The sequence below is a fragment of the Macrotis lagotis genome, chromosome 1, assembly GCF_037893015.1.
Source record: "Macrotis lagotis isolate mMagLag1 chromosome 1, bilby.v1.9.chrom.fasta, whole genome shotgun sequence".
Classification (NCBI taxonomy): Eukaryota; Metazoa; Chordata; class Mammalia; order Peramelemorphia; family Peramelidae; genus Macrotis; species Macrotis lagotis.
The window spans coordinates 297,585,465-297,600,418 of NC_133658.1; the positions used below are offsets into that span (position 1 = coordinate 297,585,465).

The following is a 14,954-nucleotide window of genomic DNA, read 5'->3' on the forward strand; positions in this document are numbered from 1 at the left end:
CGGATTATAAGCCCCGCCCCCTCCCCTCCCGGAAACGAGGCGCGCGGGGCGGCGCCGGGGGCGGGGGGCGGCGCTTGGCCGACGCTCCGCCCAGGACTCACTAGCGGCCCCGGCGGCGGGGGCCGGGAGGACCTGGGGCCGCGCTGCCAGTCTGGTCCGCGCGATGCCGCCCCCGCGGGAATCGGGGAGCGCGGAGGAGCCCTCCGGGGACCTGCGCAGCGTCTTGGTCACCAGCGTGCTCAACCTGGAGCCGCTGGATGAGGATCTGTACAGGTAGGGGGGCTCCCGGGCGCCCCCCGCGCCCCGGCTTTTCCGCCTTCCTGGAGCTCAGAGCCTCGGGGGTCGGGGACGCCCCCAGGGCCGGCCCTGGAGGCCCCGCCCACCCCGTAGCAGCACCCAGAAGTGAGGCCGGGACCCCTCATTCACTACGGGGGGGACCCTCCCACGTGCTAGGCTGCCCTTTGTTTTTTAAAATAGAACCAGGTCGGGACTTGGCCACAGGCAGTTTTTGTTTTTTAAAGACTCAGAAGCCTTCAATAGTGATCCCCTCTGAGAGCCCGGAAGATCGGGGCTCCCGAATTCCTGATAAGTTTCTTTGAAGGTAAAAAAAGTTAGAACCCTCCCCACACCGTGCTGGGCGCCTAAATAATTGATATTTATCGGATTACCTGCCTCCTTCCCTTACCCTTCCTTGGGACCCACTGATTCATTAATTAGAGGCAAAATGGGAGATTATGGGTACTAGCAGGAATTTACAACTTTATTTGTCAACTAGCATTTAGTTGCTTCTTGTCTCTGGATTTTAGTTTCCCCGTGAACTGAGATTAGATTTCCTGTGAAATGAGATTAGATTAGATGACCCTTCGAGGGATTGTGTTTATAGGTCTCTATGTCTCTCTCTCTACAGGGGAAGGCATTACTGGGTACCTACAACCCAGAGGCTCTTTGGAGGTCAGATTGTGGGCCAGGCCCTGGTAGCCGCAGCCAAGTCTGTGAGTGAAGATGTCCATGTTCATTCCTTGCACTGCTACTTTGTGAGGGCAGGTAACTGTTGTCCCTTTCCGCTCCCCACTTCCTTCTACTATCCCTCCACTCCCACCCCCCACCCCCCCAGCTATTACAGTCTGCATAAATGGATACTCGCCTTCATATTCTAGGGAGCCTACTTGGAGTGTGGGGCACAGTTGGCTGTTCACTTGAGAGCTTTAATTTCTCCTCCTTTTGTGTTAATTTTTTTTAGAGGATTTTTTTTTTAGGTTTTTGCAAGGCAAATGGGGTTAAGTGGCTTTTCCAAGGCCACACAGCTAGGTAATTAAGTGTCTGAGACCGGATTTGAACCCAGGTACTCCTGACTCCAGGGCCAGTGCTTTATCCACTGTGCCACCTAGCTGCCCTGTGTTAATTTTTTTTTAAATTTATTTATTTAAGGCAACAGGGTTATTGCCCAAGGTCATACAGCTAGGCAATTATTACTTGTCTGAGGGGATTGAACTTAGGTCCTCCTGACTTTGGGGCTGCTCTATCCACTGCTCCATATAGCTGCCCTCGTGGTTGTTAATTGTTAATATCACTAGTACTCACTTTGACTTTAAATCACATGCTGCTGAACTTTGTTATTTAAGATTTCCTGTTGCATTTCATTCTTGTACGCGTGACCCTGAATCTGGTAGATCTTCTTCCACCTATTTTTGTGAGGTATTGAGGTTATAAAAAAGAAAGAGTCCTGGCCTGGATCAGGGGACTTGGATTTTAGTCTGTATAGTGCGAATGTTGTGTGATATTGAGCAAGTTACTTCTCCTTTCTAGGCTTTGTTCTCTCATTTACAAAATGGGGATTGGGGGAGTAGGAACAGGGTCAGTCATAACTAGATTACACATCCAGTCATAACTGGTTATCTTCTTATGGTTTACAAAGTATATCACATACATTATCTAACACAATAAGGTAATGTAAGTATTATCTTCCCTGTATGACAGATGAGGCCAAAGTCACATAGTAAGTATCAGGGTCAGAGTTAGAACCCGGGTCTCCTCATTCCAAATCTAGTCTTTTTCATCATTCCAAGCACTGGTTTTCAAGGTCCCTGAGGTCTCTGGCAGCAGGGACATTCTGTGATCCTCTGGGGTTTCTCCTGCAGGGGACCCAAAGGTGCCAGTATTGTACCAGGTGGAACGGACCCGCACAGGAGCCAGCTTCTCTGTACGTTCAGTGAAAGCCGTGCAGCATGGCAAGGCCATCTTCATCTGCCAGGCTTCGTTCCAGCAGACCCAGCCCAGTCCTATCCAGCACCAGTTCTCAATGCCATCTATCCCTCCACCAGAGGAGCTTCTTAGCCATGAGGAGCTCATTGAGAAATGCTTTAGGTAAGGGGGCATGGGGTCTGGAGGTGGGAAGGCTAACCTTGGAAGTAAGAGGTTTAACCTCAGGCAGGGGTTATCTCTGGAAACTTAGAAAATGTCTTCAATTTCTTTTTTTTTTTTAATTTTATTTATTTAAAGCAATGGCCTTAAGTAACTTGCCCAGGGTTACACAGGCAATTAAGTGTCTGAAGTCGAATTTGAACTCAAGTCTTACTGACTCCTAACCCCTGACTTCAGGACCATGGCTCTATCCACCAAGCCACCTAGCTGCCCCTTTCCTTTCTTATGAAATGGAAACACCTACCTACCTTAGAGGACAGTGGCAAGATTACAGATGTAGACATTTGTTTTGAAAAGGTATAAAAATGCTCTGTATGAGGGGGCGGCTAGGTGGTGCAGTGGATAGAACACTGGCCCTGGAGTCAGGAGTACCTGGGTTCAAATCCGGTCTCAGAAACAGACACTTAATAATTACCTAGCCGTGTGGACTTGGGCAAGACACTTAACCCCATTGCCTTGCAAAATCTAAAAAAAAAAATGCTCTGTATGTACTCATTAGTGAGGGAGATTCTGGGAAATAGGGCTTCCTGAAGTATACGAAGCAGGAAGAAGGATGGTTGTGATTTGGGTTAAGTTTACCTCAATCTCAGGAGTGAAAATGGAGGGGTGGCTAGGTGGCGCAGTGGATAGAGCACTGGCCCTGGAGTCAGGAGGACCTGAGTTCAAATTGGGCCTCAGACACTTAATAATTACCTAGCTGTGTGGCCTTGGGCAAGCCACTTAACCCCATTTGCCTTGCAAAAACCTAAAAAAAGAAAAAAAATTAAAAGAGACTCAGTTCATCCAGTCCAATCCTTACCTATTGTCTCATCTGGTATGCTTGAAGTCTGGTGATTCAGGAGCTTGTGCCTTTTTTTCCCTCAAATAGAGTTGAACTGCCTTGAGAAAAGAACAGAAATGAAACTAAGTGGAGGAGGAAAGGTTATATTATCAGAGTATTCTCCCTTATCTAGAAGATTGTTAGATTTAGTACAAAAAGCCAGAGTTATATCTACTGCTTAATTCAAATAGGAATTAGTAGTTCATTGGGTGGGGGCAAGAGAGGCACAAAACTGGTAATAATAACTATGAGGTTGTCTTTCCATTTTACATAAGACCAGGTAGGGAGGAAATTGCACAATTAACTGCAGAATCTCAGAGATGAAAGGTATCTCAGAGGTCATCTCTTCAAATTTATAGCTGAAAAGGAAGTTCTCTTAGCTTCAAGCTTTCTCCTGTGATCTGCTGGAATGAGTAACTAACTCAATATATCCTGTTGAGCCAAAATATGTTTCTCTGAAGCTTTTATACATGTTTCCTAGTTATGATCATTGTGATCAAGCAGAATAAACCTCATCCCTTCTGCACAACTTTGATTTTTGGTTAGATGTGAAAGGATAGAGGACACTTCAGGAATTCTTTTGACCCTGGAACATGGAGGCACGAGACACTTACCAACTGTTCGACGTTGGGCAAATTGCATTTCTCTGGGATTCAGTTTCCTCAGCTGTAAAATTAAGGAGTGGCCTTGAACTCTAAGGTTCTTTCCAACTCTCTAGATTGTACATGGAATAAAATGACTTCTCATTTTCACTTTTTCTAGGGACCCTGAGTTACAGAAGAAGTATCAAATAGGATTGAAACGAATTGCTGCTCAAGAAGTGCCCATTGAAATCAAGCTGGTAGATCTACCCAGATTGGGCCAACAGAAGGCCAAACAGATGTTTTGGGTTCGGGCTCGGGGCTACATTGGTAAGTATTGCTGTTTCTTGCCTTATTCGTGTCCACCATGCTGAGGGATATAAGGAGAAATTTCCATTATAGTCATTCGGGGGGCAGTTATAAGATCATGGAATTTAAAGCTGGGGGGAGCTCTCATTGTATAGATGAGGAAAATGAGGTCCAGAAAGGGCAAGAAACTTAACAAAAGGTCACATAGTTACTAAGTAGAAAAGCCTATTTCAATGAGATATTTCACATTTTCTTCTATTTTTTCATTCTTTTGGTGTTGAACTATTGGGTCTTGATTTCTCACAAAGTCAACAGCTTCCTTTAGTTCCATTCTAGATCTGAAGAATTTGTTTTCCTTGGAGAGCTTTCTATCTCCCTTACTTGATTTTCAAAAGCTTTTTTGAGCTTTGCCCTAGCCTGAGCCCAAATGCTATATTTCTTGGAGTCTTTAGATGCAGAAGCTTGGACTTTCTCATCTTGAAATTGCGTATTTTGATCCTCCATGGGATCATAGACAAAGTAACTGTCAGTGGTCAGGTTCCTTTTTTTTTTCCTGTTCACTCATTTCCCCAGCCTGTGCCTGGTTTTGGGGTGCTAAGCTTTTGGGTTTTATTGAGACACCCTCAACAAGGACCTCAGTGTGTGAGGCTCTGACTGCTCTCCTGATCTGTGAATGACCACAAGTGTACCCCTCTGCCATGGGCTGAGGTGGCAGGGAGGTCCCTGCTCTATTGGGGGGCCTAGACTGCGATCAGGATATGAATGTGGTCAGAGACCCAGAGTTCTATTCCAGGGACAGAGGACAGACCTTGGAAGTCTCCCTCCACTTCCTTACCTTTGGTGGGCTGAGCACTCAGCATGCAGCTGCCTGGAGGTTCCTACTGGGCAACTCCACAGGCCTGTTTCCATTTCCTGGATCTGGGCTGCCGTGCCTGCACTAAGTGCCACAACCCTGCTGAGTGCCATGACTGGGGCTTCGCACTTGCTCTGGCAGAAGTCTACCTGCTGAACTTCCAAGTTGTTCTTGGTGCTCCCTGGGGTGCAGGTCAGGCACCCTGGGGCTGTTCCCAGGAGGCTGAAGTTCCTTCTTTCTGGTCTTTCTGTGGGCTCTGTCTCTCGAAAATTTAGTTAGAGCCATAATTTTAAGATTTTTGAAATATTTTGGAGAGAGCACCTAGGAGAGACTCTTCTGCTGCCATCTTGGCTCCACTCCTAGAAAACCAGAAAAGCCTCTTTCAAACCCACCTGCCTTCACTCCGCTCTTATATTTCTCTATGAACCTGAGGTTCAGAGCCCTAGCCTTCCTTAGGCTCACTAGCTAAGGGTATCATTTCAGGGGAAGGAGACATGAAGATGCATTGCTGTGTGGCTGCCTACATATCTGACTACGCCTTTCTGGGCACTGCCATACTTCCCCACCAGCACCACCACAAGATCCGCTTCATGGTCTCCCTTGACCACTCCATGTGGTTCCATGCTCCCTTCCGAGCTGACCACTGGATGCTGTATGAGTGTGAAAGCCCCTGGGCTGGTGAGTTCATGGAAGGGGGGGAAGGACCAAGGAGAATTGGGGGAGGGGGTTAAGACAAACCACTACACACACAGACCATTGGAAAGATGAATCCTGAGTGAAGGTGGCTGTGAACAAGTGGGGGGAAAGCACTTTTAGAATTCCAGCAGGGTCACCCCAACATTTATCTTGCACTATACATTGTCTTGTTTGATAATATTGTATGTGATCCCCACAACAACCCTGAGAGGAAGTGCCTCTGAAACTGGGAAGTCACAGGATGTAGAGCTGTAAACCACCACTGAGATTCATCTAGGTTTCAACCTTTCTCATTTTAATCTTGAGGAAAGCCAGAATCATAGAGAAGTGATTTGACCAAGGTCATGCTAGTAATCAGTAATAAATAGCACAACTACTAATTTGGGCTCTGACTCTCAGGTCTAGAGCTCTTTCCACCACATCAAATTTGAGTCTCAAAACTGCTCGCACAAGCGAGGTAGTATGGGCTGGAAATAGGTTTAGCTCCCAAGATATTGAAAGACATTGCCGAGTTTTAGGTCTACAGTGGGCTATTGAGAAATCTGGCTTTGTCATGTGGAAAGAGCCCTGAACTGGAAGAAGTGGGCTCTTACCCCATCTCTGCTATTCATTACCTATGTTGTTGTTGTAAACTGAGTTCAAAACCTGCCTTTCACATTTAACTGTTGTAAGGATTAAAAAAATGTTATATAAAAGTATTTATAAATGTCAGCTGTTCTTTCTATTAAAGAAAGGTAGGGCAGCTTATGATGTAGTAGCGAGAGCACCAGCCCTGAAATCAGGAGGACCTAAGTTCAAATCCAGCCTCAGACATTTAGCTGTGTGACCTTGGGCAAGTCACTTAACCTTGACTGCCTCACATCCAGGACCATCTCGTCATCCTGATCCAGATCTGGACACTGGACTCAGATGGCTCTGGAGGAGAAAGTGAGGCTGGTGACTTAGTGCACCCCCCCTCACTCAAATTCATTTCACTTGTTTTTCCTGGCATCACCTCCTTATGGCCTTTGAGATTAAAAGACAAACATCATTATATGGAAAAGTTAGGCTGTTGCCATATCTTGCCTCAGAAACCACAGGATAATAATGTATTCTTCCCCTATGCTTTCTTTGGGTAGTCTATTGGCATTATTGATTTAGAGAATAGTGAAGAAAGATAGGAGTTCATGCCAGGTATTCACTCTACTTGTCAACCCACAGGTGGCTCTCGAGGGCTGGTTCATGGACGTCTATGGCGACGAGATGGTGTCCTGGCTGTAACATGTGCCCAGGAGGGTGTGATCCGAGTAAAGCAACAGGAGCTGGAGAGTAAGCTGTAGGAAGAAGTTGCTCCTAGACCTTTTGCATCCATCCCTGTATTCTGTTCTACCAAGAACTTAGGCAAGGGCCATATCCCTCCAGCACTATGCACACAATAAAAGGTACCACTTGGAGAATTCAACTTTTTTATTCCCCTGGGCTTTTGAGTCCCTCAAAGCCAGTTAGGAAAGGGAGAATGGGTAGAACAGATGTATGAACTTAGTCCAAGGCTGCTCCTTGGTAGAGAAACATATGCCAGACTTCCTCCATTTCCATCACTGCTGACCACAGATACATAGGGCTCGTCAAGGGCACAGTAGAGAAGTAACGGGCTGAAAAGAAATGAGGGTCTCAAAGTAAAAAACCTGGGGTCATGTTTGAGACCTGCTACTTACTTTGCTATGTAACTTGGGGCAAGTTTGACCATTTTATAGAGATGGAAACAGATCCAGAGAGGTTAGACTAGGGACTCCCTAAGGTCTCTTCTGAGTCTTGTGATCTTTCTAGTTCCTATCACCTTCTATTGAATACCTGTCAGTCCCTGTTCCTACAGCTTCTTACTCAACGTCCCTATCAGGATGGGAAGAAGAAGCCCTTTCAGTCCAAAGCCTCCCTGATGAGCAGTTCCTTGAGGCTGGGGGGTGGAGTGGGAGTAAGGCCAGCTTCTTGCAGGGCCTGGAGCTGGGCCTCTGACTGGCGCTTGTCAATGCCTAGTCTCCAGGAGAGGCGAACGTGAGCCTCAAGAAAAGGTCCCAGCAGGGGATGGGAATCACTAGTTCCCAGCAGCTGCAGTGCCTGCTCACAACTCAGTCGAGCTTCACTGGGTTGCTCCAGCTCTTGGTGGCACACAGCCAGGCCTACCAGAGTCAATAGCGTCCGATGGGCTGTAGTGATGTTTAGTTGGCTCTGCAGGCGCCAAGCATTAGTCCAGAGCCCTAGAGCCTCCCGGTAGAGACCAGTGCAAGTAAGCCTTTGTGCCCGTTGAAGCTCAGGTAGAATGAAGAAGTCCTGGAGGTGGGGTGCCTGACGGAGCTCAGGCACAGCCTGCAGGTGCCCCAGGAATTGTTCAAAGGCCCGGCTGCGGCGGGCAATAGTCTCAGCAGTAAAATTCCTCCGTAGGCGTTTTCGGGGAAAGGATATTGCAGCCATGGGACCACGGAATTGCTGCCGAAGTTGCCGGTGTAGTCGTTCAAAGTCAGAGTAGCGCCGAGAAATCTGGGCTGGCACATGTTCCTTTGGCCCAGGACCTATCAGGGCGATGGTGTAGAGCTGGAGAGGCAAAAGGAAATAAAAGGGTCACTTGGTTTGGGAATTGTCCCCAACCACTCACCTCCCTCACTTTGAACGTCATCACCTCATCCCCTTTCCCACCTCATAAAGTAACAAGAGCTGGAAAGAGGGGAACCATGGGGACCTGGAGACCCACCTTACCTGAGGCTCCTCTGAATTGCCCAGGATCACAGTGCAGCACAAAGAGAAAAAGACAGATGAGATTCAGAGCAGGGCAGCTTGGGGCACTCACCCTTGAGCGAACCTGATTTCTTTGCTCTGTAAAATGCTGTCTTTGGAACTAGAAGGAACCTAAAACACTATGTTAACCCTAGAGCCAGACTCCCAAGAAAGCAATGAATGATTAAAAAAAATTCTTGATAGTTATGATTATGTTTTTATGGAATTAAAACCATTCAAAGACGGGGTTCACAGACCTCTCCAGAGTGCCAAATGAGAATGTGTGTGAATGAATGGAGTATCTGACACCAATGCATTAGAATCCCTGATCTCATCTGGGCCCTCCACAGGGGGAGAAGCTGGAAGGAGAGACTTGTCCCAGGTCACATTGCTAATAAGTGTCAGAACGGGGACTCTTATCTTGACTGTTAAGGCACTGCACTCTGGTCTTCTGGTCTTTTCATTTTCAATAGTTTACATAAAAAGGTAAAGAGCAAACTCAGGTTATTCTGTGCCACATGATGTCTCCTGCCCATGTAAGTTGTCTAAGCACCTAGGCAGATCCCTGGGTCCAGAGTCAGAAATCTGAGTTCAAATTCAGCCTTAGATACTAGCTGTGTGATCCTGGGAAAATCACTGATCTTCTTACTTTGATTTCCCCTGTTGCAAAATGGGATAATAGTACTTCTCTCCAGAGATGTTGAGATTACATGCAATAATATTTGTAAAGGTTCCAACACAGAGGTGCTTAAATGTTTATTTTTTGTTTGTTTTTGCAAGTCATTGGGTTTAAGTAGCTTGCCCAAGGCCATACAGCTAGGTAATTATTAAGTGTCTGAGGTAGGATTTTGAACTCAGGTCCTCTGGACTCCAGAGCCAGTGCTCTATCCACTGTCCCACCTGGCTTCCCCTGCTTAAATGCTTATTACAGCCTTCTTCCATTCCTCAACCTGATCATCAAAGCAGCCAATCATGAAACCGCATGATTCTAGTCATAATCAAATTGGGAGAGGGGACAATTCCCAAACCAAAATGTAAGATTATGTTTTACATTTTATAAATCACTTTCATGTATAATACATATAATTAAATAATTAAATCTAGACTCTGAGATTACTAGCTAGCTCAGGGGACCATGGCCAAGTCACTCATGATATAAGTATCACAGTAGATAGAATAGTCAGCTTCAGTACCTAGGGACCTGAGTTCTCATTATGCCTAAAACACTCTGCTGTTTCACTTACTTCTAGCAAGACATTTAACTTTACTTATAAGGATAATGTGTCACAGAGTTGTTGAGAATCAAATGAACCAACAAAAAACTAGTACATAAATGCTATTAATCCCATTCAATAGAGGAAGTAATTATAACAAAATATGTATAAGGTTTTTAGGCTTATGAAGTGTTTACTTCACAATAGCCCTATGTACCTTAAGTGCCAATTTTATAGATGGGGAACTTATTAGTTACGATTTGGTCAGTATCACATGGCTAGTCCTGATATTCAAACCTAAGTCTTCTGATTCTCAGATCCAGTGCTGTGATCATCAATGCTACTTCCCTCCCACTGTTGAATAAACTCCACTTTGGCCAATTTTTTTCTTCTTCTAGTTCCTCAGCTCTCTTTTGATTCTCTAGTCTCCCAGACCCCTTCTATACTGGCTGGAGCCCAGATAGACTTTTTATCTACATGAGATTTGCTTTTTCTTTAGGAATTTGGAAAGAGTTCCATGATGCTGATAAGTCTCTAGGTGGAAGTTCTCCAGTTTACAACAACAGAAGGGAAGGGAGGGAACCTAGACATGTGGGAGGAGGTTCCCATTGCTTCATTCTTGCCAGAGGGGTGGGGTGCATGTGCTTGTTACAGAAAGTCTTGGCTGGCTATATTAGATTGCTTTCTGTCAGGAGGGAGGAGAAAAATATAAAACTCAAAACTTTGCAAAAAATGACTGTTGAAAACATAGTTAGAAAAAGAATTTTAAAATATATACATAAATATATTATAAAAAGAAAGATAGTTTTGACTGGAGTGGGACTTTGTAGGACAGGCAAATTCCAGGACTAGTTATAAGTAAGTTCTAGAATTAGCTTCCTTTATGAGCCAGTTTCCTATGTCTAATGTCAAGTTTCACCATCACTCATAACTCCTCCATTTCAACCCCTCTTTCCTGCAAAGCAGCTTTTAGTGGCTTCTCTCAGGGAGTAGTCCTTCTACCAGCTCCTGCTCTCACCTTCTTCCTTAGTTGTTTGAATTAAATTAAAAAGCATTTGTTAAACTGTTTACTGTATAGTTTCTTTTTCACCTTCAAAGCCAGAATCCTTTCCCTTCCTCTGCAATGTTATCTCTTATCCATGTCACTTTTTCCAAGCATGACCAATGTTCCTTGGCATGGGTATGAGGATGTGAGGAGGTTTTGTCCCTCCAAATTTTCTGAATATCATATCTCAGTAGAATGGTTGAAGGTGGTGGAAGAAAGACTTGTCTAGACCTTCTAGATTTCTATGGGCACAGCTAGCCACCTTGCTCTCCAGAGCTTTAAGGAACCAGGCTGGAAGGACCAGGACCCAGCCAGAGGAAGGTGGGCCTCACTCACCACGTACTTGGAGGGTGGCTCATTGATGACATTGGCACTGGTCACTTCAAAGAGCAGCCGCTGGGGTACCAGGTTACTTTTTGACTTTTTCCAGAAGTCCTGTAGTTGCCTTGTCAAGAGGTTACTGCCTCGGGGACCATCTGAAGGGGGACTCCGATCTGTTTAGAGATAGGGTCCAATCAGCTTTTATCTGGTTAGCTGTGTGTCTTTACTAAAATCATTTGCCCCTTCTGAATTGACTACCTCTAATTCTCATGAGGGGTCACAGGGTATGCCAATAGCCTCAAGAGAAAAAGATTCACTTTACTTTGTGGGGTTTTTTTGGTGACCTCTAATCCCATTGTATCTTAAGGATCCCTGGGTGTGTCAGCCTTGGAAGGGGGGAAGATTCACATTGCTTTTGTGGAGGTCTGATATCCAGCTCCTTTGCCCCATTCTGAATTGGGGGTCACTCTCTTCTTTGATTAGACAAGTCAAGGAGGCTTTTCAGATCTGGCCTTCTGATAGTTAAAACCATAAAACCCCCAATTCAGTTCTCCCTTTTAGGGGTTTTGCTTTTTAGCCAGATCCCTATCACACATGTCTGCATATTCAGCAAGCTTAGAGAAGCAGCAATAAATGTGTATGTTAAATTAAATCTGTTTTACTCTACCTTGAAGCCAAACTCCAAACTTGTCCCTCATTAGGCCAAAACTCATGAAGGACCCCTTCTAAAAATTTAAGTTTCTCTTTCAGTAAAATGAGGTAGTTGGGGTGGCTAGGTGGCGCAGTGGGTGGAGTGTCAGCCCAATGGATAATGTTGGTCCTGGAGTCAGGAGTTCCTGAGTTCAAATCCAGCCTCAGACACTTAATAATTACCTAGCCCTGTGGCCTTGGGTAAGCCACTTAACCCCATTTGCCTTGCTAAAACCTAAAAAAAAATAAAAATGAGGTAGTTGGCCTGAATGATTTCTAGACGCCCTTCCAGCTCTAAATTCTACACCGCACTTGATTGGGTTGGGTTCTCATGGTGGAGTTCTGAAATTAAGATAGAGATTACCCAGTCTTTAAGATCCTTTCCTAAAAGCTGTGAAGTGGACCCAGGATGAGAGTGGACCAAATGCAGAGCTAGTCCTTTAAAGATAGCTGTAGGGCGGCTAGGTGTGGCAGTGGATAAGGCACTGGCCTTGGAGTCAGGAGTACCTGAGTTCAAATCCCAGCTCAGACACTTAATAATTACCTAGCCATGTGGCCTTGGGCAAGCCACTTAACCCCATTTGCCTTGCAAAAAAAAAAAGATAGCTGTAAAGACTTGTAAAAGTCTTATTTGAAACCCTTAGCAATTTAACTGAATGATTTTTAAAAAGTCAAGTTAAAGGGGGTAAAAGACTGCCCTCCCACCACCACATTTGCTTTTTTTCCACCTCATTCCCAGGGCTTGCCTCCATCCTCCCCAGCGCCATCCTCTGCAGAACTCTTCAGTCTTCGGCTAAGAGCAGCGCCTGATCCCAGGGGATCTCCCTCTTCCTCCTCTTCCTCCTCGTCCTCCTCCTCTTCGGTGCTGGTGAAGCTCAAGGTGCCACTGAGGCGGGTGGATAAGCCCTCGGTGTCATCTTCCTCGAGTTCCGAGCTCTCCGGGAATTCCTCGGCCTCCGGGCCTGGGCCTGGGTCTCCGGGGCCCTCTCCCGTGAGGGCCAGGGCGTGCCTCAGGCGGTGCAGAAAGCGGGAGGCCATGGTGCCCTGGGAGAAAGCAATGGGGGCACTTAGGGCCGGGAGGGAGGGGAAGCAGAGGGCAGGCGCCCCCGGGAAGGGCGAGGGCTTCTCTGGGGGAGCCGAGAAGAGCAAAGGCCCGGGAAGGCCGGGGAAAGGGAGTGGGGAGTGGAGGTGGGCCGGGCTGGCGAGGAGGGGCCCGAGGGCTTTGGGGGGCAGGAGAGCCAGCCGGCCCGCGGGGGGAAGGGAAGGTGGGTGGGCTGCGGTGGGGGAAGCCCAGGGGATGAGGGGCGCAGCCCGGCGCATCTGGGGGGCAGCCAAGTTAGACTCCCCCGTCTGCAGGGGGAGGGAGAGGGGCCACCCGCCCCTCCCCGGAGCCCCGCCCGGGCGCCCCTCACCCGAGAGCCGGAGAACCGGGGCCGCGACTGGCAGTCTGTCCGGGCGGGGCGGCCCGGCCCGCCGCAGCTCGCCCAAGCCGGGCCAGGGGACGGCCCGCCCGCTCGGCTCCGCGGCGCCCTCCGGCTCTTCCTGCCGCGGCCCCGCCCCCGGCCCCGCCTGCTCGGGACGGCGCTCCGGGGGAGCCCAGCCGCACCCCGCCGGCCCGACCTTGCTGTCGTCCGCGGCGGGAAGCTGGGGGGCTTGCGGCGAACCCCGGGATCCGACCTCACCGGGTAAAAACCCAGGTCCGGACTCTCGAATCCTTAGAATCCGGGTCCATCTACGCACTACCGCTACCCAGGGGTCCTCTCCAAAAACAATCCCCAGCCCCCCACACCTCTCTCTTTTCCCCGGGATCGATCAATCAATAAACATTTATTAAATATCGATTTTTTTTACTAGGCACTGGCTATCCAAAGACTAAAATGAATCAGTCCCTGACCTCATGAAGCATATATCCTTCGGGGGGAGACATGAGCATAAGAATTAGAACAAAATAAATGCAAAACTGTGGACTAAGAATTGGAAGAGGAGGGACGAGTATCAAGGAAAGCCTCCCATTTCTAACGGGTTTGAAGGAAATTAGGGATTCTGTGAAGTAGAGCTGAGAAAAGTATCCTAGGCATGGGGTGCAACCAATGTGAAAAGCCACTGAGATGGAATGTCTTCTGTGAAGAACAAGAAGACCAGTTTCACAGGAAGCAGTTTGAAGGAATCTCCAGGGCTCTCTGAAACCATTTCTAACAAAGTAAAAATCCAATAATCCCTCACTTGGGATGTTATGTAATTTGGTTTTGTTTTTGTTTTGAACTTTTTTCCAAGCACTTTCTTGGCTAGTATCTCAATACCTCTCCCGAGCATGCCTAATCCCCACAAGGATAAAATACTTAAAAGGGCAAGGTCGGGTGTCTGCAGGATTTAAAAAGCAGAATCTCTGCTCTGCCACTTAGGATTTTGACTTTGATCTAGTCATTGTCTAAGTATCTGATCTTTATTTTCTTTCCTTATAAAATTGAGAGATTGTATCAGGTGGCTTCTCGGGTCCTTTTATTCCAGCCTCTATACTTGTTCTCTAAGTCCCTTTTCAGATCTGATAAGTGAATGAAAAGGCATTTAATATCATTACAAGTACTTTACTAAACAAATAGGAAGTACAAAGACAAATACAATATAGTCCAAATCCTCGATGACCATTCATTCTAATGGAGAGAAAGCTAATCATTGGAGAAGTGGTGATTAGAAAGGCCATTTTGAGTTGTGTGAGGGGTCATAGGAGCCCCACAGAGCATAGGGGCTATAAATAATCCACTCCTAGGAAAAAAGAGCAGAGTCCATAAGTGGAGAGGGAGGAATTTTGCTGCCAGCATGACAGTTAAGAATCCTGAGACTATTAGTGGAGAATGAAGTCTAGTTATAGTGGTCCAGGTGAGGTTTCATCAATGGTGACAGCTGGGGCTTCTGGTTAGAATTCTAGAAAGGTTTGAGTAAAACCTTTAGAGCATGGTTTCAAGTCTCTGTTGGATTTGAGTGAGGTGGTGCTGTGCTGTCATCAACCTCACTTTCTCCAGACTTGTGAAATGACTTGCTTGAATAATGCTTCTAGTCCTTTACTGCTAGAACATAAGCTTCCCTCTACGCTTCTGACATTCTGTCTGATAACCTTAGTGTAGGGGGACCATATCAGATCATGGGGAAGGATGGTAGTTGGCACTCTCTAGATCCAACTCCATCCCCATCATCTTCCAATTTTATGGAACATCTACAGCTAGGAAAGCATGGGAGAAATCTCTGGAGACCTGTGATT

General features: G+C 46.8%; 2 protein-coding genes across 3 annotated transcripts; one reads left to right on the forward strand and one right to left on the reverse strand.

Annotated features, from left to right (window-relative positions):
• The first annotated feature begins 60 nt into the window (after window positions 1–60).
• ACOT8 (acyl-CoA thioesterase 8) lies at window positions 61–12,607 on the forward strand. 2 transcript variants are annotated; one of them, XR_012473595.1, is made up of 7 exons: window positions 61–273; window positions 908–1,044; window positions 2,139–2,364; window positions 4,004–4,152; window positions 5,468–5,662; window positions 6,881–7,101; window positions 12,438–12,607. XR_012473595.1 is itself a non-coding variant. In XM_074211229.1 (6 exons), exons 1-6 carry the CDS (start codon window positions 164–166, stop codon window positions 6,997–6,999), a joined length of 936 nt encoding a protein of 311 aa, XP_074067330.1. In that variant the 5' UTR covers window positions 61–163; the 3' UTR covers window positions 7,000–11,325. The 2 variants fall into 2 exon arrangements, 1 of the variants encoding a protein (XP_074067330.1); XM_074211229.1 differs by lacking the exon at window positions 12,438–12,607 and having other exon boundaries at window positions 6,881–11,325.
• Window positions 7,109–13,232, reverse strand: SNX21 (sorting nexin family member 21). Its single transcript, XM_074211228.1, has 4 exons — window positions 13,111–13,232; window positions 12,445–12,742; window positions 11,024–11,181; window positions 7,109–8,248 (listed from the first exon to the last, which is right to left on the reverse strand). The coding sequence occupies exons 2-4, from the start codon at window positions 12,734–12,736 to the stop codon at window positions 7,577–7,579; spliced, it is 1,122 nt and encodes a 373-aa protein (XP_074067329.1). The 5' UTR covers window positions 12,737–12,742; window positions 13,111–13,232; the 3' UTR covers window positions 7,109–7,576.
• Between the last annotated feature and the right edge of the window lie 1,722 nt (window positions 13,233–14,954).

What these genes read in the sequence shown, in the direction of transcription:
- ACOT8 (XM_074211229.1), top strand. Translation starts at nt 164, where the DNA reads ATGCCGCCCCCGCGGGAATCGGGGAGCGCGGAGGAGCCCTCCGGGGAC. An exon ending in CTGCTACTTTGTGAGGGCAG is followed by an intron (nt 1,045 to 2,138) that starts GTAACTGTTGTC and finishes TTTCTCCTGCAG; the next exon opens with GGGACCCAAAGGTGCCAGTA. An exon ending in CTCATTGAGAAATGCTTTAG is followed by an intron (nt 2,365 to 4,003) that starts GTAAGGGGGCAT and finishes CACTTTTTCTAG; the next exon opens with GGACCCTGAGTTACAGAAGA.
- SNX21 (XM_074211228.1), bottom strand. Translation starts at nt 12,736, where the DNA reads ATGGCCTCCCGCTTTCTGCACCGCCTGAGGCACGCCCTGGCCCTCACG. An exon ending in TGGCGCTGGGGAGGATGGAG is followed by an intron (nt 11,182 to 12,444) that starts GCAAGCCCTGGG and finishes ATCTCTAAACAG; the next exon opens with ATCGGAGTCCCCCTTCAGAT. An exon ending in AGCCACCCTCCAAGTACGTG is followed by an intron (nt 8,249 to 11,023) that starts GTGAGTGAGGCC and finishes TTGCCTCTCCAG; the next exon opens with CTCTACACCATCGCCCTGAT.